The sequence below is a fragment of the Rhea americana genome, unplaced genomic scaffold, assembly GCF_003343005.1.
Source record: "Rhea americana isolate MKP2758 unplaced genomic scaffold, rheAme1 scaffold_19, whole genome shotgun sequence".
Lineage (NCBI taxonomy): Eukaryota > Metazoa > Chordata > Aves > Rheiformes > Rheidae > Rhea > Rhea americana.
The window spans coordinates 5,933,543-5,953,886 of NW_028186038.1; the positions used below are offsets into that span (position 1 = coordinate 5,933,543).

The window sequence follows — 20,344 nt, forward strand, 5'->3', positions numbered from 1 at the left end:
GTTTGAGCTAATATTCACAATTTGATTAAATATGCTCTAAGAATGAGTGCACAAGTATGCCTTCACTGTTACAGCCAGAAAAATAATTCTGTGCACTTCAACCGRGAAATAACTCCCTTATGCACTTTTTAGTGAATTCATTTATGATATAGAATTAATCAGGGCTGTGGAACAATACCTTCTAACTTAAACTTGTTATAACGATAATCAGTGAATAAAATTAACTCTTCAGGTAACAGTGAAACTTTGTTGAACCACAGTAAAAAAAAAAAAAAAAAAATCCAAAATTGTACTGAGACCAAAGCAAAGTTTTTGAACTATTATTGCCCCCAAATTTTTCAGTCAAATGAAGCTATTGCACAAGAGAAAGAGGGAATATTAAACTTTTCCAATATTACAGGTACATCTCTTTCGGAAGTGGTCTGATGCCTTCCTATGCCTTACTTAAAAAGAGATGATCCTGTCCCCAGCAGCAAGCAACTGCTATACTGATGGATAAAGGTAAGGCTTATCCAACAGGGGCAAAGCATTCCTCTCATTACTTTTCCAAAAGCCACTGCCATGAAACATGGACACTGAGTTTACACAACATTTACACTGAACCACCTGAGAACAGAARGTCTGTCCTTCATTTCAGCCAACCTGGTTGATTTTGACCTAGTGAGACCACAGGAAAAAGACAGAACAAGACCCAGGACTCGGCTGGGAGGCAGCAGCTGCCGGCATCCTTCTGAGGTGCTGGAGGCTGTGCGTGATTCCCTGTGGCTCTCTGTGCAGAGACCGACCTCAGGAGGCCCCGGCTCCTTGCGGTCGCCTTTCCARGGAGCTTTCGATTAGAAGAGGAGCGGGTACATCACAGCACAGACAACCCTTTGAAGGATGCCTAAGTTGTGCCTTGGCTTCAGATATTAACTCTGGCTAAACAACGTGACTATCCTCGAGAGTATTCACTTCCAAACACTTTTGTCACATTTAGCAAAGCACACTTGGCACGTTGCTGACAGGTCTCTCTGACTAGTCTTTTTCCAAAAACTGCTCATTACACATCTATGATGTTACTAAAATCACACCAAGAATAAAAAGAAATGAATGTGCCAGTACTCATTAGTATTTCACCAACAGCTTTTTGTGGTCGTGTTTTGAAAAACAGCTTTTAAAACAAAGTGCGTGCATTGGCCATGCAGCTCAGTATAAATCTATAAGAAGGACAATACATAAATTCATAAGCTAAAAATTGCATTGGTCTATGATATTAAGATTAAATTTGACTTTGCAAAGAACAAAGGTATAGGAATTGCAAACATTTTGGGTCCTTTAATCAGCTCTTTATAGAAGAATCTAATGCCACAGGCAAACGTTTTTCCCACTTTGCCCTGCTTTACAAAGGGAATAAAATACTTCAGGAGGTAATTCACTTGAACCTGGAAYGAATATAGACCGTTAATCTCTCTGATCCAACCAATCCAATTAGCCTTATTCAAGAACTAGTTGCAGAGTGTTAGTTATGCAAAAACAACTTTGCACATAAGAAGTCTCAGAGAAAACTAGTTGTGTGAGCAAAGTTACCATTATGCAAGATCTTTTGAAATATAACATGGCCTTGTATGTATAAAAACATCTCTATTCTTAAAGAAACCAATAAAATAGTTAATTTTTATAGYATCTGCTCTCATCTTGAGGACCTCAATGGTAATCAACAATTCATGACCAACAACACGACATTATGGAATTTAAGAAAAAGCATCTCCTTGTGCCATGTTTCATTTCACCAAAAGAAAAAGCCTACTTACCAGAATTTTTGTAGTATAAGCACTGTTGATAGCAATTGCATTAACCAGCAAATCAAGGGTTTTGGCGGGTACAGAATCGGGGTCCGGGATCTCTTTGTAGTGGACGTCACCCACGTAGGCCTGCACGACCGTCATGCGATTGGTTGTCAAGGTCCCCGTTTTGTCGGAGCAGATGGCTGTAGCATTACCCATAGTTTCACAGGCGTCTAAGTGGCGGACCAGATTGTTATCCTTCATCATTTTCTGAGAAAAAGCAGAGGAAAAAACCTTCAAGATTTGCTTTGACAGATTTTAAACATCAGTTACTAAAAGCAAAATAGCTTATATTTAGCCTTATTCCTTATAATGTAATGCTCATTAAGCCACAGCTCTGATGCTCTAGGTCAATCATCAAAACCTGAGATACAGACAACCAAGCAGTGACCAACTCTGAAATAATTTTCCCTTTGATAAACTGACATAATTACTTCATTTTTTGCAGTATGTATAAATTTTAAGAAATAGCTAGAATAGCAAAGATTAGCTAAGGTATTTCTGAAGAAAATAGGATGTTTCAAGTGCTCTTATTATATCAAATATTAGGCAATAGTGCCATTATTACATGTATTCCTTTTGAAAAATACATATTTTTTTTTGGCTAAAGCCCCTAAACATGGAGACTGATCAAGCATAATTGGCAGTGTAAAGTAAGTTACCTATTTGATCAAAGTCTGTAAATGCACAGAATATGAACAGTTTGTGAGATATTATCTTGTAAGCCTATTCATACTGAAATAACCAGTCTGACAAATAGACTTTTTAAATATCATATCCAGTTCCAGAATGCAGGACTACGAATCTCGCAAAAAAACACTAGGGTAGACTATTCCATTCCACAGGATGCACAGTTCTCCTTGAAAGATATGCTACTCTTGTTTTTCAATATTTAAAAAATCCTGGGTCCAATCATCAGATCCTTACTCCCAGRACAGCATCTTATACGCAGAGGGCACAATATCACCAGTCGTAGGCAATGGGGTATTACAGTTTGATACAACAAGTATGGATATTCACATATGCTGTGTGTGTTGGATGAAGGACATAAGAATGGGAAAATACTCARAAAGCAGCAGCAATTTTTATTAACAAAGTCACATACTTGAGATCTGGTCTTTTGTTCTGATAGTAGTGATGCTGACTACATGTAAATCAAGCTATTCCTTCATGATATCCTTATTTTAATTTATTTACATGCTAAATAGAAACAAACTTTATAAACATTTTAAGATCTCAGATGAAAATTTCATGTAAGGCACATCTGACTAGATAACAATTATTCTGAGAACACTGTTAGATAAGGGAGTAATCTACAACTCTAGGATTTTAATGCTCCTCAATTTTGTAATTAAATTTGGCTACAAATAGCTGCAATTTCATTTATGAAAAGCACATAAAAGCTCTAGAGAAACTTAAATTTATCTGGAATAAGTTCCTGAGAACTAAAAACCCCCATCAAAACTTTGTACTATAGCATAAACAAATTTTAAGTTACTCTATATAAGAGTGTACCTATTTGCTTAATAAAACCTGCTGAATACATTCCCGATAGCTGTATAAACTAAGCAGATATTTCTATCTTTTGATATTCCTGCATTGTGTGGTTTTAAAGATATGTATTAACACGCACATGTGTTGAGCATTTCTGTTAGAAATACTTTCAATATCAAGCAAAGTTGTACATTAAAGGAGTTTCTCTAACTTATTGATCACATTGATTTACAGGTCAACTTTCCTGAAACCTGATAAAATTTAAAGAAGTCATTAGCAAATTCAAGTGAAAAGGATTTTTCTCTGATAACTATTTTTAGTATTTCTTACCTTTACAGAATAAGCAAGAGAAATAGTAACGGCAAGTGGAAGTCCCTCAGGAACAGCAACCACAAGCACCGTGACACCAATAATGAAGAATTTAACAAAATACTGAACATAGACAGGCGTGCACTCAGGCAACCACTGTTTCTTGTTGACCACAAAGGTGTCAATGGCAAAATATAGTACCAAAATGATTACAGTGATGGCAGACATCACCAAACCTGAAAACAGAAATAATCAGTTACTATGAAGCAAAACACAAACAACTAAAAACAYGTGCGGTTTGAAAGCTACACTTGAATTTGATATGTAGTTTCCTAGTCTATATGAGATTATTCATTACCACCAGTACCAATAATGATGAATTCTATAATGTTRAAAAAGCATATTACTAGAAATACATTTAAACCAATCATACATTCCAATGAAAAAGTCCAATGAATAAGAGAAGACTGAATCCTGCAGGACACCTGCATGGTACTGCATTAATTTTTAGGCACTGACATTTAAAAAGTTTTCACTCATTCTAGTTTAAAACAAGTTTTACAATTGCTTAAGCTAAGTTTTTCAAGCTTAGTGCAGTACTTTGCCTAATACAACATTTATCTATCCTTTTATTACTGCCTTTTACAAATTACCAGTCTCTACATATTTAAACACCATGTTATTTCTTCATCTTTCTTTTTAAATAAGCTTTTCTTAACAGGATTGAAAAAAAAAAAAGAATCTTCTGTAGCTAATCTTGCTATGTAAAGTATTTTAGAAAAGCCCCAGTGAGGAATACRGATGCATACAGCAATGAGGCAATATTGCAGAATTTGCCACAGAACAGTTTTATTCTTGACAATTTGATAAATGCTCATGTTTCCAAGCTTTCTCTTTTCAAAGGGAAAGTATGCAAACAGCACACATGAGCGGCCCAAGAGAGGTTCAGCACTAGCAGTATTAGAGAAGACAGACTAATAAATGTTTCACAGCATTCAGGAAAGATCGAGGGCATGAAACATGCTCTTTCAATGACGCAGACTTTGCTAAGATAACATTCTCCATCCAAGATTTTGTTTGAGGTTTCAAGTGATGAATACTAGTTTCCACTAGAGCATATATTTTGCCTTGCTGTGATTTCTTACTGCTCTTTGGCAGGCTTCTGTGAAAAGGTGAAGCCTGCATTTCAGAATAAATGCATTTCTTTCTAATAAGATCATTCAAAAGAAGAGGGAAGCTGTGAATTTCATGTCTGGGCTGAAGTTTTTTAAAAAATTGGTAAGCTGAAGGATGCTAAGATTGGCTGGAACGGGATGAGTCAGGGAGACCARTAAATGACAGAGGATAAAGGAAAATCCATTGAAATGGACTGCAGATCATCCTCACGACACAGATATCCCCATGACAAAGTAAAGYGAAATAAGGCTGTGATCAATTATTTTAATTAATATTTCTTGGCACAGTATGGTTAGAAGGCATCCACATGCCTTCCATAATATCAATGAACATAACAGTGAGCAGGCAATGTAAAAATGTACTTAATCTGAGAAATTAATGGTRGTGAGAAGTGAAGCATTTTTATGTCCATGCTTACCATTGTACAGAAAGTAACAGAAGTTTGGGGAATATGAAACTGGGCAAAGTATGAAACTGGATAGTAAAGAAACGCTAGCACAGATTCTGAGCGTCTYACACTGCTCAGGCAAAAAGCAATGGCATTGTGGGATTATGTGACCAACTGAGTCCAATCAACTAAAAAGGAAAGAGAAGGAATAGTAGGGGTAAAAATAGCCTGATAAAGACAGATAAAGGAGATTCAATGGGGGTAAAGTTAGGAATCTGTTGTAGGGCCCCAACCAAGGATCTGGATACCGATTAAGATCTCTTTAATACTATTAGAAAAATGAAATTAATGATTATGTTGTTAGGAAAGATCTTAACTTTCTACCTATATGTTGAAGAACAAGGGCAACCGATAATGGTAGGGACCAGATCTTACTGGATACAATAGCCAACAGATTATTTATTAATAGCCAGGAAATTACACAATGTAATGCTTTTTGGCCCTATTTTTGGTAAGTAGCAAATACAGATTAGTGTATGATATAACAGGGGTTAATAAACTACAACTGAGGGACCAATAAAATTTAAATGAAAATGGGGGATAAAGTACTGTATTTCTGTGACTGAAATATTTAAGAGAGCCTTTGCTTTCTCCTCTATATTCACTCTTAGTCACACTTTCAGAAAGCTACTCTTTGAAAAAATTGATAAAATATTTATTCAGATCAGGTGGACTGAATAGAACAAGTATTTAGAATTTACCATATGATAACTAACTAGAATTCATATGATGAAAAAAATTGTTCAGAGATAAACATCTCATTGGGTAAATTACAAAGATACGAAGATTAAAAGTAATTAAGATGACAATAATGAATGGAAAAAAGAAACCAAAACAAAATCAKATCACCAAATAAGGGAAAACAAAAAAAGAAGTTTTGAAATCAATTACAGGTGATATAATGAAACTGAAAGTTATTCAAATCCATACCAAGAGATACTACCGAAACTCAAATGAAGGCTGTTTTCCAGGTCCTTCATTGTTCTAGACCAACTTTACAMAGTCCCATCATGCATCATAGATTTAATTTTCCTTCTATTTTTTTTTCATTTTTAAATTAAGTTAGAAGTTGAAGGGTTTCATATTTGGACARCAGGTATGACTATGGTGATTAAAGAAAGAATATCAGGATTTCAGAATCCATGAAAGGGCAATACTACGAGAGTGACATTTTGAGAAGACAGTGAGGTTTCTGGATGTGTGTACTCAGAAATACTAAGAGGAGAGAAAATTAAATATGCAATTACTATACTTGGGAATATCTACTGTGAGGAGATACATTTCATTTTGATTCTGATATTCATCACAATCAAACTTTCTCAAAGCTGAGTTTTAGAAGACAGAAGATCTTCAGTACCACATACTATCTTCAGACCAGTATTACGATGTCCCTTTTCTAAATATTGCTGTAAATAAAGCACTTTTTGTTTTCAGAATTATTCGTTTGCTCCTAGTATAACGTATTACTCTCTGGTCAGTTATCCAGCCATACCTGCTTTGCCTATCTGGACTGCCAGCTTGGTCAGCTTTCCCTGGAGGACAGATTTCTCCTTCTTGTGCATGTTGGCTTTCTTCTTGTCTTTGTCATCTCCCTCTCCCCCTTCCGCACTCTTCAGCGGCTGCATCTCCATGGCAGCAGCCCCATCCTGCTGCTTGGCTAAGAATGCAGAACAAAAACGTTAATCCAAAACTGATCTTTACCCCTTTTTTCTCCTAGCATTCACACTTACTGCGTTCGGCTAGCAACACCTGTTCAAGGGCTGCTTGCAACACAGATGAGGGTAACTACGCCTCGCCCCCACCACGGACAGACATCCCCCTGGGGCCCCGSAGGGCTCAAATCTGCGTGTGCACCCGTGGGCACTCTACGTGCAGGAGCACGTCACGCGCCATTCCCAAGTGCCACGTAAACCGTTCATTCGTTTTCTTACTACCAGTGCCATTCTGTAGTATTCACATACACATACATATCACCCTTAATGTCTCACAAATTACTTGACAGGCAGCAATATGTCACTACTGCAGGATTTCCTAGATTAACACCTCTAAAATTTTTCAGTATTTGAATGTATTTCCCTAAATTTTGGTATTTCTCATACAATGCACCCTTAAAATCATATTTTTATTGAAACCATTCTAAAGGCAATGTGGTTCAACAGACAAACCACACACCACTTCTCTTGACCTCACTGGCACCGTGGTGACCAGAGACCCATGCTTTGAGAATCATTCTTCTAGACAATACTAGACTTGAAATGTTTTCGTAGCGTTCAAGTAAATTAACCATCAGGTCAGATGAAGATATCATCATTCTCCCATAAAAGACTAACATGTAATTTAAAGGTTAAACCATTCTTTCTTGCAAGAATGCTTTCATATAAGGAAAGTTTATTTTAGTATCAAAGAGAGAAACATGATTTTTTAAAAAAACAATGACATTCCAGTTTATGTATGTGTATGTGTCTGTTTTGTATAGAACAGAGACAAATTAAACAGAATGAAATGAAACAGATCAGCTCAGTTTTGACATCCATGAACACTTTATATAAAGCTGTTTCTTTAACCTGGAAATCAAATTGGTCTGCCTAACCTTATTTTCCTTTTATTTCCTTATCCTTTTATTTAATAGTTCTGTACCATAAAAAATTGTGTTTATCTAGTCAGTTTCTAATATCCATCACCTGTAAAATCTTTAAAATGATCTGAGAAGGGATAAAGTTATAGTTTATTAATTTACTTATTTGACACAGTCTAAAAAAACATGATAGCTGATGCATCATACGATAAAAAGAGAAACAGAATTCACTTCAGATGAAGTGAAATAGTTATTTCAATTTCTTCCTGAGGCTATACATTAAATAAGAAAGACCTGACATTGTTAATCYTCCTATTTGTCATCCTTATAATATGCTTTTCATTTGCTGAATAAACTCTTTGTATTAAAATTTCCTTTTGTTATTGCTTTATCTTCTGCAAATAAAAATACTTCTATACAATGCCACTAAATGCCACAGATGACACGACACCAAAGATGGGACTGAAAATTCACTAACAATACATAGCATATGCACAATACATAGCAACTTGCACAAGAAAAACGAATTCAAAATGAGCTTCATGACATGAAAGCCTCAGCTATAAATGGCTTATTTGAAACACTCCTCTTTTCCTCTCCTAGAATTCTTATGGCTTAAAATTCTATAAATTACAATTTCTTTCCTACAGCTTTTCCTTTTTTTTATAACATTCTTTTCGAACAACAGAAACATTCTGACACATAGCAAAAATTACATATTGTCATTTTTTTTTCAACAGAATCTAACCACATGCTAAAAATAAAATCTACAACCTGCTTAATATGAAAGAAGATTACCTTTGTTCTGGCTGTTCTCCATATTCCCATCCTGCATTTTGCCTATATGATGGAAAATTTCAACAGACAACAGAGAACAGACAGTAAACAGTCATCACCCAAGACAGAACATGACAATGGAAATTTAAATAAAAAGGGCAGACAAAAGTAATGAGCACGTTACAGATATGTATTTATGATCAGGAACTATTGTTACTATATATTTACTCCGACGTGTGGACAGCTTAGACACATTCAAGGAACCGCAGTCAAGTTCAGTGTTTTAACAGGGAAAGTACTAAATATCGATGTACATTTCTGAGCAAATTGGGTAAGTTAAGAGGGTGAAGATAATAAAAACAAAATCCAATAGAATTTGAACAATAATCCTGAACTGAAATTYCAGGCAACTAGGGTTTAATAAAACACCACCAGTATAGAGTATGCCTTTCTTAATGCATTCTAGAATTAAATTTATTTTAATAAAATACGACCAAATATAAATAATAATATACACAAAAGTAATAAAACTGTAAGTCAGACATGATTTTAAAATTATGTCTTCYGGCTATATAAAGGTTATATTATTTGGCAAGTTGCCACCGTAAATATGACTGCTGGTTGTTCATYCTACATTCAGATTTATCCTAAAGATTTGCCATGTGCACCTGGAAWTTTAAATTTATAGCTACATTTTGTCTTACTAAATCAAAAGCATTATTTGATTTTTTTCAAACTGATAATATAAAATCTGAAAGTGATATGACATGAAAACGGCAAAATATTRAGTAGAGTGTAAAAAACTTTGGTATTCAGAATAAATAACTAGACATTTTAACTTTATTCAAAATTTGGAGGTGAGACACCCCRCGAATCTCTTACAGTTGCATAAGAACTTATCTTATGGAAAAGAACATTTGAATTTTATAAATATTATATGCCCAATGGATGGCATTCTCTTTCAGTGGTTGTTCCTAATGCCCAATAGAAAAACTATGCTAAGGAAAATTAATAGTTAAAATATTCTAATAGGATTTTCGACACGTACTAATAAGAAATGTCTCATTAACTTTTGTAAAAAGAAAAAAGACAGCAGTTAAGTCCTTCTCTTTAGGCTTCTCACGATAGCACAGCTGGTGCTGACATGCACAACAAAAAAACAGAGATTAGGCTTCAGCAGAGGCGTTAATTTTTCACTCTATGCTATGAACACATAGAAGCAAACCTGAAAGGTTAAGATCTACTTCCTAGGTGTTTGTATTTTCAGTAATTTGGAGATGACTAAATATTTAGTTCTTTTTAACAGAACAAAAATGGCCAAATTCATAAGCATATCACCAGTTCATTTCATCCCATACCAATAGGCTGCAGCCGCTGAGAAATTCCCAAGGACACAATTACGGTGAGGGAAAGGATGTTTTGCTACATATTGATGATCTCAGATTCAGAAGGATTATTAAAGTATGCTGAAGTAAACCATTTGGCATCATCTGCTTGTCTATATTTTTAATCCTACTCCTACCTTGGATACCATGTGATTTTTAAAAAGGGGATATTCATCTTCCAAACACTCATGTTTTCCCATGAGACATGCATCTATCAACCTGAATAAAAACAAGTTTGTTTTCACAGTGAAATTTGCTCAAAAAATTTTAYTTAATCTAAAAATTATGTTTAAAAAAAAAGAGTTTACAGTTGAACTTTGTATTTGCTTCATGGCTATTTTGCTTAGAATAGCTTTTAATATAGTTAGTGGAGGAAATAAAACAACTCTAGAGATTCTGATTTCTAGCTAAAGGAGAAAGCTTTGAATGTASTAATTTAGAGCAGACAATCTGTTCCTTTTTCAGAATTCAAAACTTTAAAACAGTAAAACTAAAGATTCTTCAACAAAAGAACACTTTACATTTTTCATAATTGGTGAAAACAAAATATACTGTTCTATGCAAGTCAAAATACCTTATCTAACTATATAGCTGCTGTGTAATGGGAGCATAATAATTGTCATCAGGAATTATGCATTAAAATTCATCTACCCTTGCTACATAAAAATAACCAGCACATGAATGGACAATCAGTATTCTCAAATAAGTATGTTTATATTATTGTTAAGTATTTTCTAAATCTCAGCAGCTACTGCACTTAGGTTAATGTTTCAGGGTGTGGGGATGTTCATCATGCCTATGTATAATCCAATTACTTACACAGAATAATACAGAACAGACAATTAAGACAAAGAAAAGAATAATGTAAAGTGAGGTAAAGATTTTTTTCCTCTGTGCCCAATAACTGCTTCAAGCCTAAGCCTGTGCTTGACTACCTGTTAGCAAGGAAGTATTCTGGGCATTCCTTAGAACAGTAAAAGAGATGAAGAATTACTAAGTTTTAAATTAATTTTAAGATAAAATGATTCAATAATATAAGCTATTTTTACATAACTTTTGCAAATATTTCTTTTCTTTTCTTGGAAACAAACAAGTAAAAGGGACAGTTTGGGAGCTTGAAATCTAGGGGAATTCATTCACTTTTCTAAGCAAGGATAAAAGTTGGGAGGTTTAGAAAAGAACACAGAGGCTCACGATGGTTTGTATTCTGTAGTGGCTTTGTAGGCTTTGATGTATGAATTTGAATGCAAAATGTTTTGCATGTTGCCTTTACCTTAATTAAAATTTATGCATCTTTATTTGGAACACAGCCAGGACACCATCGCTGCCAGAGCTCTTACACAAAAACCGTTCTTAYTTCAAATGCTCTTCACAGAAGAGACTCTCTTTTCCCTCCCGCAGCCCCTCTGGGGAGGGAATGGGACATGATAACCAAATCCTACGGCTGGCATCAAGAATTACTTGTTCGCTGGAGGAACTGCTTCCAAMTGGCCTTTGCACAAAGCCTAAACTACTCACGTTCTACTGTGCCTTGACAGAGCTACAGAACACCTAACGCCCGAGAGTTTTTCCAGAATGTCTCATCTTGCAATGGAAATGAGCTAGAGCTGCCTTCAGGCCACATCAGTTATATCTKCCAGCTAGCAAGAACAGAAGCATGTTGAAAATCTATCTATGAAGGGGAAAAAAGCAATACCGAACATATTTGAAGCAAACCATTAGGAATTCTTTCATGCAGTGGGGTATCAGATACAACGTGTTAGTCAAACCCAGCTTAACTACAAATGAATAAACCTGATTCCACCATATCAAATCGGAAGGTTTAGATGATTCTTCTAGGCATTCACTAAATCATTTACAACTCAGGAAATATATTAAAATCTTGAAATAAATATGTAATTTCATGTAAWATATTATTCATTATTATTGAATATGTTATTCATATATTATTGAAATAAAATATATTGAAACTGCAAACTACTTCCTAGGAACTGAACACTAATTTATATATGCCAAAATTGACAGAGTTAACAGTAGATCTAAGATATTTTAGCTAAGATGCTGCTCTCAGTCTATTATTGTATTTCTGCATGAGAAGCCTCTCCTTCCCAAATTTCCACAGAAATCCTGATTTTGGAATAAGGCAGGGCTCTGCTGGACAACAAGAATCCAACTACCCATAATCTGCAATTAGCCTACCACCTGTTCTCCACAATATCAAAATTAGGGTAAACGCTTCCAAAACTTGCAGTCATTGCTGCTGCCCCTATTCTCTTTAAAATAAATGCACTACTTTAAAATAAAAGGATTCTTCATGATTACTGCCTTTCTGTAAAATTTTCTGATTTAATCATAGCCTGAACTCATAAGCTTTTAAAAACTAGAAACATCAATTGTCTGTAGTTTTGAACAAAGAGGAACACCAAAGAATTACCTATCTCCAGTTGTTAACTACTAGAACCCCACAGAACTTACCAAAGCTCGCTCTTAGACAACAAACAGGCAATAAGGTATGTTGCAAACCTATATGACTGTATCTCTATGGAAAATAAAATATATTTTTCTGTGTCAGCTGTATTTTTGTAACTGAGAAGTGAATAATAATTTGCCTGCAAGTATTATGTGTTGGTTTTCAACTAACAATAGCATTTCCTGTGCTAAATACACATTGAAACACAGAGTGATTTATTTTAAGGAACTTTCTCCTGAGAGGTATTACACATTAAATATGCTTGTTTTCAGGTATATCTTGGGGAAATCCTCATACATTAATGAAAAAATATATAATTTCCTCTAGTCTGAAGAAGTAAGAACCACAAGAACTTGATTTTCTTGCTTTAGAACTTAATCTTTCTTCCTTTCTCTCCTCACCCCCTCAAAACATAGCTACATTTTAAGTAGCTACATCACTGCTGCTGACTACAAAAAACAGAAACCAGATGACTTTGGCAATTTCCCACACAATTTCAGAGTGCTCAGACCTAACATCACTTGCCAAGCCTTGGTTCACCTCTGAACTGTAGAAAGTATTTCCCTCTAGTGTTGGTCAAAGATATGCAGGATTAATTCAACTGTCTCATCTCACTTCCATACTAAGTTCAAGCAAGGCAAGAATTACTTAGGACTCATCTCGGCATCATCTGAGCAATGGTTCTGATTCAACAGAACTCTTAAGCAGGTGCTTAACTTAGTACTCAGCATCATGCTGACCTCAGTCTCCAGGGGGACTCAAGGTGCGACTGTCTTGCATGCACATGTTTATATTAAAAACAAGGGAGCTGCATTACAGGGCATAAAAAAGGGAGAACAAAACAGTCTTCATTAATTTCATGGTTCTTGGTCTAGGGAATCTGAAGTAGTGATGCTGCAACCAGGATTAGGGATGAGAGAGAGACAGGGCTTGTAGGAAGAATTAATATTTTTTCTTAACTTCCTAGTATGTTTGAAAAAAGAGAAATTTTGCAGTCCTCCTTCAGGTCCATCAAGATTTGATGACACTGTAAGGGTCCATGTGCAGGTCCTGGTATTTTCAAGAACATGTCTACCAAACTTATCTGGACTTGATTATGGAATTTTGTGCCTCATTTTTTGTCATTGTTTTAAATAAGGTACCAGCCTGGCAAACCTTGGCATTTGCTTACTACTTGTTATTGCTGCATCACAACCTGCAGTTTTAYGCGCACTACACCACGACTGCTGACCTGCAGAGAAAAAAATTTCTACCACCAACATAGTGAAACATAGAATTACTTCTGTCAGTGTCACCAGTGCTCTAYAAAAGGAAAAAGTTTCTATGGTAGATAAAGATGTATTCGATTTTCAGAAAAAATACAGCYGTTCTAATGCTTGGGCTAACAGTGATTCATTCCGTTTCACACTGGGACTAGACTATCAGAAGAGATACTGTACTGAAATATGAGCATGCTAAGAAGTGGGGTCAAGAAGCTGTATGAAGAGTCAAAATCAAACTGACTACAGTATTTTTCTTTCTCTTTCTTTCTTTTTTTCTTTTCGGAGATGCATACAGCTCGTTAGACAATCACTATCTGAGGGTGCACACAGGAATCCACAAACTTCACTTTTTAGTCTCTTAACAGAAAGGTGCTCGGAGAAGCCAAAGTTATTCCTAAAGCATTTCAAGGTGAATTTGAGGCAGATTCCTGACCCCAGCACTATTTCTCAGAAGTACATGAAGACTACATGAATACTTATGAGAGTGCCACATGAGAAGAAAAGAAGATAGAAGCCTTTTATTATACCATTCTTCAAATCTATGCTGATAAACAAGTGTTTTACATCAAAATTTTATGTAAAGGCAACTCAGAACTTTTGAAATCGGTCTTTCTTACTTAACTGTTCCTTTTAACTATAATTTTTATTAATGATAAATAGAGCATACTTCCTACTTGTTCCTCTTTCGGGCTTAACTCCTCGTCAATAAAATAAGTTGCAGCATCTTTGTGGCATCTCTTATAAGCTACTGTATAGTTTATGGAATAGGAGCTCTCAGAGGGGTAAACACATGCACACACATCATCTGTGCAGTTCATAAGAGGAAGAGGGAATCTTACACAGTCAGGAGAGAAATCCATCAAATAAAACACGCTAGGTGTTCTTGACGTACCATTGACTAAGCTGGCATTTGCATTATCAGTGGCATTTGCACCTGCTGCACCATCTGTAGCTGAAGGAGGGTGGGAGGAGGGATGGGAAGAATCTACTGAGTAATAATGGATAAAAAAAACAAGAAATAATAATAATAATATGAACAAATTCACATGACAAAAAAAAAACAATTATGGAATACTATGGCTTTTTCTCCAAAATAGATTTGTTTTAARTTAATCAACATAACTTGCAGAAATAAAATGTCATTACAAAGTGTTAAAAAGTAAGGCAAGAACTCATATATGGCATAAAAATAAATCAATAAATAAACAAACATGAAAGACATTTAACAAAGTTAACAGAGTTGATGAGAACTGACTATATACAGCACTATGTACATTCCTTTGCTCCTTTATGCCTATTTTATTTGCTTTAATTAAAAGAGTTATTCAAATATTAAATGGTTGACATTTCCCTTGAATAAATGCATTTTTGGAGTGTGTCAGTGATTTCAAAATATGCAGCATAGTAAATGGTATATGCAATGCTACATATTTTATATGTAATGTTGCATATTACCATTATTATTGTCAACACACCTCAGTCTAAAATGGGCTCAGTATGTGTCCTGCTATAGCTTATCTAATATGCATATTGATTTAAATGGAAACATTGAATTCTTAAGTATTGTATGTTGAAATCTGAGGAAATAAAAGAAATACAGAAACTTGGCAAATTTAATCTTGTGGAGAAAAACGAGTTATTTTAAGTCTGAATCAGAGACCTTGTTCAATTGCCTATATTTTGTGACAAAATGAAAAAAATATCAAAAAATATAATTCTCTTTTTGTTTTCAGCAATTATCCCTATATTAAAGAAATTGGTCATGCAAATATTTCTTCCCTGACGGGAAGACAAAAAACTCTCCAAAGTTTTTTTGTTTGTTTGTTTGGGTTTTTTTTTTACTGTTTTGTTATTTTTTATGCTACAGTACAGAAAATTAAACTCTACAAATAATAGATGAGTTTTGCCCTGTTTCTGCTGTTTGATCGTGCACTGCAGAGCACAGACGTCTGATAACAAAGTCTGTTTGAGATTCATGAACTTCCTTGCTACTTGACCCTTAGAGACTGTTTCACACTGTACTGGTTTGTAATTCAAGAAAAAGGGTCATGTTTTATTTCCAATGGTAAATTGGGAAAAGAAAATAAACACCAGACAAAACTTAAAAACACACCTTGTATAAGTGCATTTATGAAAATTTCAATTGCAAATTTGATTACTGCAACAGTAATAACTTGTGCTGTTGTAGTTACTCATGCTTATTTTTATTCCAGTTAGATACCCTACTAACCAGCACAGCATGAACTGTTAATAGCAAATAGCGCATTTCAATATTTAATAGAGTGTAATTTACTTCTGCAGAGTAACTGAGCATTCAAGCTTAACATTAAGATTTGCAACACCAATAATGTGTAACACTCAAATGTTTGCCAAGAACAAACATGCAAGTGTCCTGAATCCTGTCAAYTTGAAATTATTCTATAATTTAACTGAACTAATTCAAAGACAATTATATTAATCATTAGTTCAACCCTGATTTGCACCACAGCTTGCTAGCGAAATGCCTTTCATTTGATCTGCCRGAATTCTTACTCTACCTGGAAGCTGATGTCCATCCTCCTGTTTCACACCTGTATGATGATTTTTACAAAATGTTAATGAGCAATAAAAGCATACACCACAAAGACTGAAACACAAACATCTATGCTTGGTGGGATTTCAGAGGGCTGCAGGTTTCTACAGGAGAGTACATGATACGAGCTTGGGCCACAGTCCRCAAGCAGCTCTGGCCAGGCACTCTTCTGCACTAGCGCATTTTAAAGAATTTGCTCAGTGTTGTAGCTCTATCCAATTAGATTTAGTGTCTTCTATACAAAATTCTTACACACCTTTAAAGAGCTCATACGTATGAATATAGAGCGCTCTGTTAYGCTGCTACCTCAGCTTTGCTTTTCCCTGTCTTTCACGGCTACCCACCAGGAAGCACGAGAGAACTACCAGTGTCCTGAGCAAAATAAAACACAGAGAAGGGCAAGCCAGGCAAGTGCAGGGCCTTAGGGCAGAGAGCTGTTACTTGCAAGCAGAGACCAAAGTCTCTCCTTCCCACCTACAAGGTCCCTACACAGGGCCRAGACAGCCACCGCTGCCTCGCAAGAGGGCACGGCGCAGCAGTCCGTCTTTCAGTGACACCAAGATTAGACCCTAAGACATTGTTCAAACTAGTCTGACATGAAAGATGTTTTACCTTGGGAAGTCTCAGTCTTTCTCCCTTTAATGCTCCTAGAACTTATCATGCCTAGCAGGAATTGTACATTTCTGCATAGAAATGAAATGGTAAATATTTCATAAAATCATGTATCATGGAAACAGGGATTTTTCTCACAGCAGCATGGAGTCAACTGCAACCACCTAAGCTTTCACGCCCATTAGGTTTGTTTTGATAAACCRTTGGGGGCATACGTTAATAAATGGAAATAAACAGAAATTTTAGGTCACGAAAACCTTTTGAATCTAGCCTTACCATCTGCAACTTCAAATTAAAAGAATACAAAAGACAAAGAAATGGAATCATACTGTCTGATAGACAGTAAAACRTTCAGCAGAGCTGTATTTACTCTTTTTATTAATAGCAAAGGTCATTAAAAAGAGTGGGAATGTCTACAAAATTACATTAATTTGCCTTTGAATGTGACTGAAAGACAAACATTCTTAGAACAAATTTTCTTACTGAGATGAAAAATTTTGAAAGTAGACTTGAACAAATTACAAAAAGACTGTGTGAACAAAAACTAGGAAGGACACACAGTAAATCACATTTCTGCTTAGTGTGCAACCTACAAATTAGCAATTGCTGACAACATCACTCTATAATAAGGTGAAAGTCTAGTGAGACTTTTTGATTTCATTAACTGACACCTGATACCAAAGTTAAACAATCTGTTGTAATTTCTTGCTACTTACTTTCTTCTCTTTTACTAGGCTTAGTCTGACTTCTCCACCTGAAGAAATTAAAATGCCTTTACATATATTGTATTCTTATAAAGTCAGTCACTGACATTAAATGACTTAGTTAAAAAAAAAAAAAAAAAACCCTTATCCTCAATTTATTTTTGAAGTTCAGAGATGTTATTTCCATGGCTGAGTTTCAGAACAAGATATTATATAGATGTAAATGCGCAAGAGTAAAACTTTTGCAGATTTTAGGTGAGTATGGATCTATGTAAAAGACATGGCAATAGGAGYATACTCAGGTATTGCCTTGCATTTGGTTATGTACTGAGAGTTTGCAGCTTCATACTGGAAAATCTTCTTGTTATCCAGTGTATATTACTGGTTAACAGATTTTGCTTTTTCCTGTGTGACGTGTAATGACAAAAATGTAAACAAAAAAGAAAGTTTTTAGAATCGTACTTATTTGCAAAGGACTGGGTAGAGCTTTGGCTATACATAGCCCAAGAGCTTGCCTGGTAGCATCCGTATGCACTGTGAAATTTACCTTTCTTATCTTTCTTTTCTTCTTCTTCTCCTCCAGCACCTAACAGAGTAAAGATGATGCCCGTCTGGGAATTCACACCCACAGCGGTTACCAGCATTCGTCCAGAGCCTTCCATGACATGAGTACCTGAAAATGCACAATAATTTATACATGTTTTGTTAATAAACTAAAAAGCACAACGATTAAAATATTTTATTCAAGACTTAAAATAAAGCTAAGAGACACTTGTTACATAGYAAAAAAAAATCCCTATTGTTGATCAGCATTCTCAAATGAAAATGGACGTTTGATTCCAAATCTTAGGAAGTATTAACYGCAAAACATTAATAGAACATAAACCACACACATCATGTTTCCTTTTCAAAAGAAACTGCCACCAACATAAAGCTTATGTACCTCTGGAAGATAATGAATTTAACTTCATACATTTAATACTTGTAACTTGGAAAATATCTTYTGGAGTTCTGCCAATATTCATCTTCTGTGACTCCACTGAAGATTATACTGACTATATAAGATATACTATTACATAAATAAAGTTATAACATACAGGCAATTTCATCTTTCTCAGTTACAGATGGTTCACAGGCACACAAAAAAATCTGTGAAGATAATTTCACATCTTCAAATTTGAAAATTCAGTACTAAGAAAGATCTTCAAGGGGATGTTTAATTAAAACATGAGTTTCTCAAAAAACAAGAAAAATTTGACATACACTTGAAAACCAGTTCAGTACGTTCTATTTCTATTGCTCCAAAACAAAACAGAATGCATAGTAAGTTTTTCTGAAAAGGATCATCTGATTACCTATATCATTATATTAACTAAATGAATTCACTTTGATAAGACCTTCATGCTTTATTTTGTAGAACTTACTTATTTACAGCTTTATTCTCATTAGCTTCACTTAGAAAATTAAACCTGAGAGATTGAATTATGCAGGCCTGTCATGGAAATTAATACTTCCAATTTTTTTTCTTTCTTTTTTTTAAGAAATTACACACTATATATTGCAGGAACCACCTTCCTCTAAAATCCGTGGTATAATCCAGTTTCTGATACATATACAAATCAAGAGATTTGGCAGTTATACTAATTGCTTACAGGAAAAAATAAAGCTGGAAATATTATTTTTGCCAYATTTTATTTAATCTAAAAGCGACTACATTGTTATTTCATATGGTGATAAAGTTTTAACTTAAAAAGTCATTACTGAAGTAATATTTAAAATGTTTGAAGAGTGGTATCCTGAGTATTTACTGAACATTGAAAGATATACAGCAGGCCGCTCATGTGAAGAGATAACGTTCCTAGCTAAAAAAATAGTATGTCAGGAGCAGCAGGAAATTAATGATCTGCTTATTTAGTTAATCCAAATCATTAAAAAAATAAGAAYAAGGACAGAAAAAAATCATTTCTTAACATGAAGTTAGTAGATCAAACTGTGATTGAAAGGAATTGGAAGTTCACTGGGTCTGGGCTTTTTTAAATACTTTTTCCTGTGGTTGGAGAAGAAATTAGTTTGGAAGTTACGAAAACAGACTACAACATATAAACTATAAGTCTTGGGAAAAAACAGTTGTTTAGGTGTAAATGTATTGATATTGCCAATTTAATTATGGATGAATGCATGGTTAAGTAAACCTGCTCCAGAAGTGCTTTATTATTTAAAAATTGCTTTAATCCTAGATGCTATTCTTTTAAACAAATTATATTTTAGAACTAATCATACATTACCACAGACTTGCAGCTGGGGATATTATTAATTTCTAATGCAGAATCTTATCTGTCAATAAAGCTGAATGGCCATGGAAAAAGTCTTTCTTCCTCACTTTTTTTAAAAAAAAWTTTTACTGGACTGAGTCTCATCTATATATATTCATGTCATTACTTCAAAAGCTGAAAAAGCGAAAGATACAAGAACACGTTATAAAGATGAATACATACGCAACCCTGTAACTCATTTTTTCACAGACATTTCAGCCTTTTTTCTTGTTGCTGCTCGTCCAGTTGCTGCCCTCACGCCGACTAAGCAACGCAGCCRTTTATAGGCAAAATCTCCTTCTCTAAATGATCAAAATCTCTCGTGCTCTTAAAAAGCAGAAACACGGCACAGAGGGAACACCTGCCAACCCCGAGCCTAACGTGAGAGCGCGCACAYCTGCCCCCAGCACCACGGAAACTCGAGC

The 20,344-nt window shown here is 35.0% G+C and overlaps 1 protein-coding gene across 10 annotated transcripts in view; it reads right to left on the reverse strand.

The window, feature by feature from the left end:
• The window catches only part of ATP2B2 (ATPase plasma membrane Ca2+ transporting 2), a 374,808-nt gene that overhangs the window by 71,415 nt on the left and 283,049 nt on the right, over positions 1-20,344 (reverse strand). For 8 of the 10 annotated variants that reach the window (XR_014895541.1, XM_085302465.1, XM_085302464.1 and 5 more), the window contains 7 exons: positions 18,155-18,280; positions 16,257-16,289; positions 14,612-14,704; positions 8,624-8,665; positions 6,743-6,907; positions 3,648-3,862; positions 1,791-2,033 (listed from right to left, as the gene is read on the reverse strand). Coding sequence is in view for 9 of the 10 variants with exons in the window: in XM_085302465.1 (XP_085158591.1) it covers positions 1,791-2,033; positions 3,648-3,862; positions 6,743-6,907; positions 8,624-8,665; positions 14,612-14,704; positions 16,257-16,289; positions 18,155-18,280 (917 nt within the window). In the remaining variant the exon portion in view is untranslated. Of the gene's footprint in view, positions 1-1,790; positions 2,034-3,647; positions 3,863-6,742; positions 6,908-8,623; positions 8,666-14,611; positions 14,708-16,256; positions 16,290-18,154; positions 18,281-20,344 lie in introns of all 10 variants that reach the window. The other 2 variants (XM_085302463.1, XM_085302462.1) reach the window with 2 other exon arrangements.